The sequence below is a fragment of the Aegilops tauschii genome, chromosome 5 (assembly GCF_002575655.3).
Source record: "Aegilops tauschii subsp. strangulata cultivar AL8/78 chromosome 5, Aet v6.0, whole genome shotgun sequence".
Lineage (NCBI taxonomy): Eukaryota > Viridiplantae > Streptophyta > Magnoliopsida > Poales > Poaceae > Aegilops > Aegilops tauschii.
In genome coordinates, this window is record NC_053039.3 from 429,881,919 (window position 1) to 429,891,255 (window position 9,337).

Sequence of the window (9,337 nt, forward strand, 5' to 3'; positions counted from 1 at the left end):
AAAGTCTGCTTCCGCTCCGATCGGAATCGGATGCCGCGCCGTAGGGGAAAACAACCCCGCCGCGCCGCCGCATACCGCCCCCGAATCGTCCGCCGTACGCCGTCCGTGTGGCCGCTCCGCCGCCTCGTTCTGTCGTACAAACCTCCGCCCGTTCTACACGCCGCGTCGCGGAGCCGGAGGTTTGCCAGAAAGCCCAGAACCCTAAACCTAATTTCGGGTTATGAACTTCTTTTCTACGAGTATTGAATATTTACGATTCGTGGAAGGTTTTGAAAGCTGATGAGTTCAGCTTCCTCCAACTGAAAAAGTTCGAGCTCATGCTTTCAAATTTCACCTCTGTATTCCCTTTATCCTGGATTTCCAGCTCCAGTGGGTGAGGATAAGGGGAGTGAAGAGGTGGGATTAATGGCATGCATGACCTCCCTTTTTACATGTGATTTTGAACTCAATTTGTATAACAGGACCTGAAATCTAAGTTTTGAGAAACTTAAAGCTATTTTACATGTTTGGCATTCTATTATGCTCTTTCTATGATATTCACTAAGTTTGTACTGAACCAATGAGAGAAAAATGTCGATGTCCAATTTTTTTGAGTGAAAGCAATGTAAGGAACAGACACTAGAAACTGCCAAATTGGTTTCAGCAATTCTTGGTAGAGTACAGCACCAACCAGTTAGCCTCCACTCACCAAGCTGTACAGCTGACAAAAGGAAAGGGAATGACAAACCATCCTAATCCATCAACTCGCTACCAAGCGACCAACCAAGTGCACAACCCATCTTGCGGCCAAGTACGCCTCACAGCATCCAGCATAGACTGTACATTTAGGGCAAGCTATAAGCTTGAAGTGATCGTATTAGTTACCCATGATTACAGCGAAACTGCGAGCCAGTGCAGTCCTTCTGTTGGCACAATATAAATGCAATGATGTATACACTGATTAGGGAAATATACATCATACAGTTAAGTGCAAAATCATTAGCATGCATCCCTTTGTCTGGTTGGTTCAATTTTCATAAGCCCACCCCCCCCCCCCCCCCCCCCCCCCCCCCCCCCAGAAAATTTGGTCACCTGCATAAATCAGCAAAACAATTTTTACTGGGCCAAATCTGGAGCCGATGTGAATTCCTCTCCTGACGAGCAGCTTGCTGCACTATGTATCAGTCTACCTCCATGTCATGGTAATCAAGTCATCAACTCGTCTCATGACTCAGGATTAGGATCCACCCCAGCTGAAAGATTTCCCAGACCGTAGATTCAGTGAGAAGCTCAACCCAAACATCTCCTTGATGGCCTGTCCCCGCTCCAGATGCTGGACCATTTTCGAAACGAGCTCAGCGCTCTCCCTCACATGCTCCATGTCAGTCTGTGTCCAGATGAGGCGCGATAGCTGCAGCCTCCGTTGCTTAGAGCTCCGGTCGATCCCCCACTTGCTGTAGAGGCTCTCCTTTTCAGCGCCGCTAAGCTTCCTCACCATCTGCCTGTACAACATGTCCCTCTCATTCCGAAGACTCTTTAAACTGCAACAATAACAAGAATCAATGTGTGCAATTCATTGTGATTGGTTTTATAGATAAGATGAAGGTGTGTTCATTATCATCATATGATAAGTACCTTGATGCAACAGTAGCATTCGGCTCACCATCAGCAATGGAAGAATGCTTGATGAAGGACAGTCGCCTGTGTTCTACCTCCATGTAGATGTGATCTGTGTGGTCTCCATTGAAGAGGAGGAAGAAGTAAGTCCTGTGCACTATGGAGATATGACACTCATGCCACAGCTCGATGATCTCTTTCTGCTTCTTTGGAAAATCAAAGGGCCACCGTGAGGGAGACTCGAAGGTGGTGCTCGTTGACGAATCCGTGCCAGCTTGCACCCGGTTTTCCTGTGGCTGGGACGCATCTTTCTGCTCAGTTTGCTGCTTCACTTCAGTTACGCGGCTTGTGTCATTGGCAGCACTTTCTTCTTCAGCGTTACCTGTGCTGTTGTCGGTGATGGCATCCGAGGCAACTTTTTCAGGAAACAGGTTCCTCCTTACCTGTTCTGGCCTTCTCGGAGGAAACTTGAAATTTTCACTTGGGGGTGTTGTCATGTTCATACTTGTTGAATCATCAAACCAGCTGTTTGGAATTACCATGAAGCTTGCTTTGCAACTGCTGCTCCTTGCTAGCACAGTGTCCCTGGAGCTTACCACACACCTCTTCAGGGCCAATGGTTCCTCGTCAATGTTATATTTTTCAATTTCAAAAGACGGGTCAGAATCGCATGCATATAGCTCGATGGCATTTTCTGCTGTCTTTGCGATGCTTTCACCACGTTTCTCTTCATCAGTACAATCTTCAGCTTGATCCGTCATCGGTCTTCTCTCCTTTTCAGGCGTTTCAGGTTTCTGTGCATGAAAGGATTCTTGGCTTATCCTTTCTCTGAGCCCATTGGTTTCAACGCATTGTACTTCCTTGCAGTGCTCCTCTGAGACATCTGGCACATCTGGGTAGGCCACCAAGTTTTCTTGGCATTCATCTATGCTGTCGAAAACATGGTTACTGGGTCGGCGTGGAAAGAGCCCTGGCTGTGCATCTATTAATAGATCTTGATCGACTAGGTCATAAGTATCTGAACATGAAAGTGCATCTTCAGACATATTACGTGGTAGGGATTCTGAAGATCGACTATGTGCATCCTGTCAGAGTTAGGTTACCCGGTTTGGTATTACAGGCACAAGTAAAAAAATTAGATAAGAAAAATGACAGTTATACATGAGAGAGCAAGTACCCATCGCCTTGCTTTAAGACAATTCAGATGATCATCACTTGCAACTTTGCGGAAATTCTCAAGTTCTGATTGAACCGTGTCTTTTTCCTCCATCAATTCCTTCAACTGTTCTTCCAGCTGGAAATCCATTACATTATGTATTTTAAAACAAGGTGATTATTGTAAATGTAGCTAGTTACCATGAATGTGAAGATTATTAGAAAGTGATTTACTAAGACTAACCAAACCTTTTTAATCTGTTCATCCTTCTCCTTCAGAACCTCAGCATGAGTTGGGCAAGAGGCTGATCCAGGAAACTTGAGCTCATTCTCCAACCTCGTAAGCTCTCTCTGAAGATGCTTCACTAATGCTTTGTCTGACATTACGACATTTACTTGTGCATTGGTGACTACATTTTTTGCGCAGTTTGCAAACAAGAGCGTGTTCCTCGACTGCTCGACGTGGCAGTGCGCCGGGCTCATCGTGCAGATGATGGCTGTCCTCGCGTTGCCTCCCAAAGACGACTGCAATATGCGAGTGAGCTTGGAGTCTCTGTAGGGGATATGGCCGTTTCTCCCTCCGCTGCATCAAAAGCCAACTAGTTCGTCAGAGAGCTAGGGCTTGTACTTCGAGAAGTATGGCTTGAAATTCAACAAACCTGAGCTGGCGAATGACCTTGCCCAGCGTAAGAAGACTCTTGTTGATATGACTGCCCTCCTTTAGCCTCATACCGCTCGCTGCTGTCTGTGATGCACGTTCACTTCCTGCCAGATCAACGAAGTTCTGCGCAGAAGGAGAAGCTCAGACCTCAGAGGCCATGCATGGAACTGTAGTATCGTCGAAAGAATCTAAAACACAGGAAGAAATTAAGGTGTTCACTTCATACCACGCAAGCCTGAAGGGTGCTGGAGTTGCCTTTCCCCAGGAACTGCTTCGCCGAGCTCTCAACCGTCTGCAGTTTACACAGGAGGTTAAGAACACAAACAAATTCTCGCAGAACATGAATGACTACCGATCGTCGTTCAGTGTGATAAGTCCATAAGGGCACCTACCAGTCTGAGTATTTGATGAGACCTAGAACTCGTTTCGTTCAAGGCGGTCTCCCCGATCTGTCTTTGAGCTGTGGCACGACACAAATGAGTGATCAAAACAGTAATGAACCAGTTGAGCAGCCTGCGCATATGTTATTTCCAGTTTCGGCGATTCAGTGGAAAAAAGAAAAGAAGGATTCAGCTCCACACCTTCACACACAGCAAGGAGCTCCAGGAGATGGCCTTTGTCCCTCAGAGTTTCCTCGGTGAGTTTTTCCACCACAGTTCCTTTCTGCTTGAACAATTCAAGCACAGTTGCACCAACCATGAGTAGGATGAACTCTGATTGAAAAGAAATTTTGTTGAATGACTTTCAGCTAGAAAAACAGTTTTAGTTCACCTCTGGGTCGTCGAGGAGCCGGAGAGGGGTGGTGTCGGAGCTGAGGAGGTCCCTGACGGCCTCGTTGTATATCTCCATGGCGGAGAACCTGAGGATGAACTCCCTGTCGGGATGCTGAGTTGAAGACCCGAAACAGAGCACAGGTTAAGGGCAGACAAAGCAAACCAACAGCAGCAGAGCCATGCAGACAATGCACGGTATGCACCTGGTCTATGTAGGCGTAGATTTCGGCCATGCTGTGCTCGGTGATGCCGAGCATGGTGTACGTCTTGCCGCTGCTCGTCTGCCCGTAGGCGAAAATGCTCGCTGCAAAGCAAAGAGCATGCAAGCAAGCAGGGAACATCAAACATTTTTACAGCATTGGATGGATGTATGGATGGATGCTTTGGCACGTACAGTTGATGCCGCTGAGCACGGAGAGGGCGACCTCCTTGGCCCCTTCATCGTACACCTGCCTGGTGCTGCACTCGGGGTCGAACACCCGGTCTGGAAGACGTGCGGTCGATTGGGAAATGAACATTGTTTGCCATGGCAGGATGCATGGAGTTAAGCAGGAGGAGGGCGCATGTTACCGTAGGTGTAGCTGGCCGGGAACATGGCGCGCTCGGGGATGGTGCCGAGGAACTTGAGCGTGGCGGGGCCGGCGCACTCCCATTCCGTGCCGTCGCCGCGCTCCGCCTCCCGGGCGTTCACCGGCCGTAGCCGCACCGACACCAGGATCCGCTCCTGCTGCTGCTCCTCCCCGCCCGCCATCTCCTCCTCCTCCCTGGAACCGACGCGACAACAGAAATCAGCGTGCAGTATGAAGCGAAGCGAGGAGCGTACGGTGGCTAGCGCTCGCGTGGTCACCGCGCGCGCACGTAGTACCCGTGTCGCGTCGAGCTACCCGGGCAGGACGGACGCAGAGCGTGCGCGCGAAAGCCAAAAGCGCGAGGTCACGGGCGGACGCCGGCGGTGCGAGGCGACGCGAGGCCGGTACGTACGTACTATGCACGTACGCGAGGTCGGCGGGCGGTCGACGTCGGCCACGCGCGCGCGGCCTAGCTTCTTCTCTCGGTGGAGCTTGGAGCGTACTAGGTGCGTACGAGCTCGGGGGAGGGGCCGAAAGCGGCGCGCCAGCGGGCGGTGCCGAATGGATGCTTCTAACTTTGTTTCCTGCCATGTTTGGATGGACGTGTGGGCGAAATCCGGACGTTTCCTGGCCATTGACGGCGACGAACGGACCAAGACTAAGGTGGACGCATGCATGCGCCGAGACAAAAATGCGGGCACAGCTGAGAAGGAAGAGGTCGGTGGGTGAATCCGTTGGTTACCTCCGGGAGGAATGGCCGCTCTCTTGCTCGCTCTAGTGGCAGAATGCGAGAGGGAGGCGGCAAGGCCGGTCGCCGGCGGGGGTGTCCCGGCCTGCTCCGATCTCTTCTCGGGCACGTAGGTGTATATTAAGCTTCCTCCTCCCCTCCTTGGCGAGGCGAGGGGAAAGAGAAAGGAGGAGGGCCGGGGAGGGGTGCAGAAACAAGAAGGGATGATTGTCGACGGGTCACCGCGCCGGCCAACCAACCGCTGCGAGGGTACTCCCTCACGAGGGACCCCGCGTGTCCGCCATGTGAAACTAGCCGCGCGGTGGCTAAACGGACGTACTCACGTACGTGCCGCGATATCTATAGCGTTGATCCCCTGTCTGCCGGACAAGGAAAACGCGGCCGCCTAAAAATAACCGACCGTTCCACCGTGCGGTGCGGTGGCCATTGACGCGCACCTTGCTGCTGCCGCTGCTGTACTAGCAGTGACCATGCATCTGAGCATCTCCTATGTGTCTGCGTCGGGTAAAAGTGAATGGGAAACATTCCGTGGCTCTCGGGAAGCTGCTCCTGTTCGTGCTCATGGTAGCCATGCGTACGATGGACTAGGCAACGGCGAGTGGCACGGGAGCAGCTTTAATGCATGCTCCCTGTTCCTGCCCGGCCCCGTGCGCATGCACGGTACGCCTCCTGCGGCCGCGGCTGCTCATGTCCGTGGGGAGCTTTACTGCCACTGCCCGGCTTCAGGGTAGTGTCCATGTACACTGCACCAGTGCAGAGGTTGGTAGTGAAGACGAACTGCAGAAGAAGACGTGTGGACGCACGTACGTACAGTATAATACAAACCTGTGGTGTCGAGATGTTTTCCTCCCAAGACAAAGACGTGTGTAGCTTCCAGAGGTTGTTGAGGGCGTGTACAATGGTTGATAAGATAATCTTATTTTAAATCTTGCATGTAATTTAGAGATGACAAAAAACATGTCTACAATGGGTCATCTCTTAGCCTTATCTTCAATAACTAGCTATTCCTAAAAACATGGTGAGACATATTATGCTAAGAGTTCATCTCTTGTCTTCTCTTAAATAAGAGAAGACAAGTATTTTCTTATGATTTCTCTCCTCCACCTCATCATTTATCCTACGTAGCATTTCTAAGATAGAACCATTGTACATGCCCTAAATAAAGAGAAGACAAGCATTTCCTTATGATTTCTCTTTCCTCCACCTCATCATTTATCCTACGTGACATTTTTAAGATAGAACCATTGTACATGCCTTGACATGCAGCGAGAGCGGCAACCTAGCTACAACTGTCAGGTTGCCCCAGCGTGAGCGTCACTGTCCACCTTCGTGGCTCCTGTACGTTCCGTCGCAAACCAATCTTGCTCGCTTCGGGATCAGGAACTGCTGCCATGCCTGGCCTGAAGTCGTGCCTGGAAATTTCTTCAAGTTGTTTGGTTGATGGCCAGGAAAAGCCTGACATAGCCTGGCCTGTAGTATTGCTGTTGTGATTATAATTACACTAAATGTAATTAGGGAGGAATCTCCCCATGCCCAAACCGTCGTGCGGTTTGTCCCGCACATATGCCTCTCACTTGTGCCCTCTAGAACCGACACCTTCCTTCGCTCGTGTCTCTCCAGATGCTATAAGTAGCTGATACGTCTCCAACGTATCTATAATTTTTTATCGTTCCAAGCTATTATATTATCTGTTTTGGATGTTTAATAGGCATTTATATGCTATTTTATATTATTTTTGGGACTAACCTATTAACCTAGAGCCCAGTGCCAGTTTCTGTTTTTTTGCCTGTTTTAGAGTTTCGCAGAAAAGGAATACCAAATGGAGTCCAAACGGAATGAAACTTTCGCGATGATCTTTCTTGGACCAAAAGCAAACCAGGAGACTTGGAGATGAAGTCAGAGACGCAACGAGGCGGCCACGAGGGTGGAGGGCGAGCCCAGGGGGTAGGGCGCGCCCCCTGCCTCGTGGGCCTCCTGACCTAGTTCCTTCGCCCATATATACTCTTATACCCTGAAAACATCAAGGGGAGCCACGAAACCACTTTTCCACCACCGCAACCTTCTGTACCCGTGAGATCCCATCTAGGGAGGGATTCGATCACGGAGGGCTTCTACATCAACACCATTGCCTCTCCGATGAAGTGTGAGTAGTTTATCACAGACCTACGGGTCCATAGCTGTGACTAGGGAAAACCCTAGTAGTAGCGCGGGGTAATTGCCTAGCAGTAGCGCGGGGGCCTACGCTACTGCTAGGGCGCTACGGCTAACTTTTAGCAGTAGCGCGGGTGGTACCCGCGCTACTGCTACTTCTAGTAGTAGTAGCGCGATTGCCACCCGCGCTACTACTAACTAATTGAGAATTAAAAAAATAAATTCCATCCATGGCGGCTGCTTCTGCTGGGCGTCATCGTCCTCTCCATCCATGGCTGCTACTGGTCCTGGAGGGGATGAAGTTGTCCATGGTGATGGTGCTTCCCCACCCAACTTGTGCCCGCACCTCTCTTCTATTGCTCCTACAAAAGAAGAGAAAATTATTAGAAAGAGGAAGAGAGAGATAGAGAGCAGTAGGAGGAGGAACTCACCGGTGGCCGCCGGAGTTGGAGCCGACGCCCGAAACCCTAGATGAAGCCCGGTGACCTGCTGCTGCTTGTCATGGGACCCTTGACCCGGCGAGGAGGTGCAAGTGGCTGCGTCCATGGCGGATCTGGCCGCCGCCATGGACGACGCTCTGCTGGTTTCCCTCTCCTTCCAACAGCGGAGAAGAAGGAGGATGGAGGGGAAGGGAAGGGGTCTGCAGTGCGAGAGGAGGCCGCCGAATTTTTGAGTGGCGCCGAGGTGTGAGGCCGGCAGTGGCGGTGGGTGAGGAAGGGAATCACGGGTGGGAGGAGAAGGGGAATCAGAAGAGTGTGGCGGGTTTGGATTTGGGCCTCCGCACGCTATGTGTACACATGTCTTGGTGGGTCGATAGTAGTAGCGCGGGTTTATACCCCTCGCTACTACTATGGCATGTCCCGGGTGGCGCACGGTAGAGACCACTTAGTAGTAGCGAGGGTTATAAACCCGCGCTACTACTATCAACTTAGTAGTAGCGTGGGTTTATGCCCCTCGCTACTACTATGGATGTCCAGGGGGGGCACGGGCCGCACGACAGAGACCACTTAGTAGTAGCGAGGGTTATAAACCCGCGCTACTACTATCAACTTAGTAGTAGCGGGGGTTAAAAACCCGCACTACTAGTAAGTAGCAGTAGCGAGGGGTATAAACCCGCGCTACTAGAAAGCGTCTGCCTATAAGCTTTTCCCTAGTAGTGGCTAGTAGCTAGATGGCTTCTTCTCTCTCTTCGATTCTCAATACCATGTTCTCCTCGATGTTCTTGGAGATCTATTCGATGTAATATTCTTTTGCGGTGTGTTTGCCGAGATCCGATGAATTGTGGATTTAGGATCAGATTATCCATGAATATTATTTGAGTCTTCTCTGAATTCTTATATGCATGATTTGATATCTTTGCAAGTCTCTTCGAATTATCGGTTTAGTTTGGCCTACTAGATTGGTTTTTCTTGCAATGGGAGAAGTGCTTAGCTTTGGGTTCAATCTTGCGGTGTCCTTTGCCAGTGACAGTAGGGGCAGCAAGGCACGTATTATATTGTTGCCATCGAGGATAAAAAGATGGGGTTTTCATCATATTGCTTGAGTTAATTCCTCTACATCATGTCATCTTTCTTAATGCGTTACTCCGTTCTTTATGAACTTAATACTCTAGATGCATGCTGGATAGCGGTCGATGTGTGGAGTAATAGTAGTAGATGCATAATCGTTTCTGTCTACTTGACAC

General features: G+C 50.3%; 1 protein-coding gene and 1 long non-coding RNA gene across 4 annotated transcripts; one reads left to right on the forward strand and one right to left on the reverse strand.

Moving 5' to 3' along the window:
* The first annotated feature begins 13 nt into the window (after nt 1-13).
* LOC109733634 (uncharacterized) lies at nt 14-4,576 on the forward strand. Its single transcript, XR_002225673.4, has 4 exons — nt 14-179; nt 3,031-3,091; nt 3,179-4,049; nt 4,161-4,576. It is a non-coding gene; the product is annotated as an uncharacterized lncRNA (long non-coding RNA).
* On the reverse strand, nt 614-5,628 carry LOC109733633 (kinesin-like protein KIN-7J). Of its 3 annotated transcripts, none has more exons than XM_040390684.3 (13): nt 5,497-5,628; nt 4,756-4,949; nt 4,580-4,669; nt 4,389-4,489; nt 4,184-4,297; nt 3,994-4,075; nt 3,805-3,872; nt 3,639-3,704; nt 3,411-3,535; nt 3,001-3,334; nt 2,774-2,890; nt 1,615-2,681; nt 650-1,520 (listed from the first exon to the last, which is right to left on the reverse strand). In XM_040390684.3, the coding sequence occupies exons 2-13, from the start codon at nt 4,934-4,936 to the stop codon at nt 1,217-1,219; spliced, it is 2,649 nt and encodes an 882-aa protein (XP_040246618.1). In that variant the 5' UTR covers nt 4,937-4,949; nt 5,497-5,628; the 3' UTR covers nt 650-1,216. The 3 variants fall into 3 exon arrangements, with proteins under 3 accessions (XP_045085031.1, XP_040246618.1, XP_020148446.1); XM_020292857.4 differs by lacking the exon at nt 5,497-5,628 and adding an exon at nt 5,051-5,303; XM_045229096.2 differs by lacking the exon at nt 5,497-5,628 and having other exon boundaries at nt 614-1,520; nt 4,756-5,097.
* Between the last annotated feature and the right edge of the window lie 3,709 nt (nt 5,629-9,337).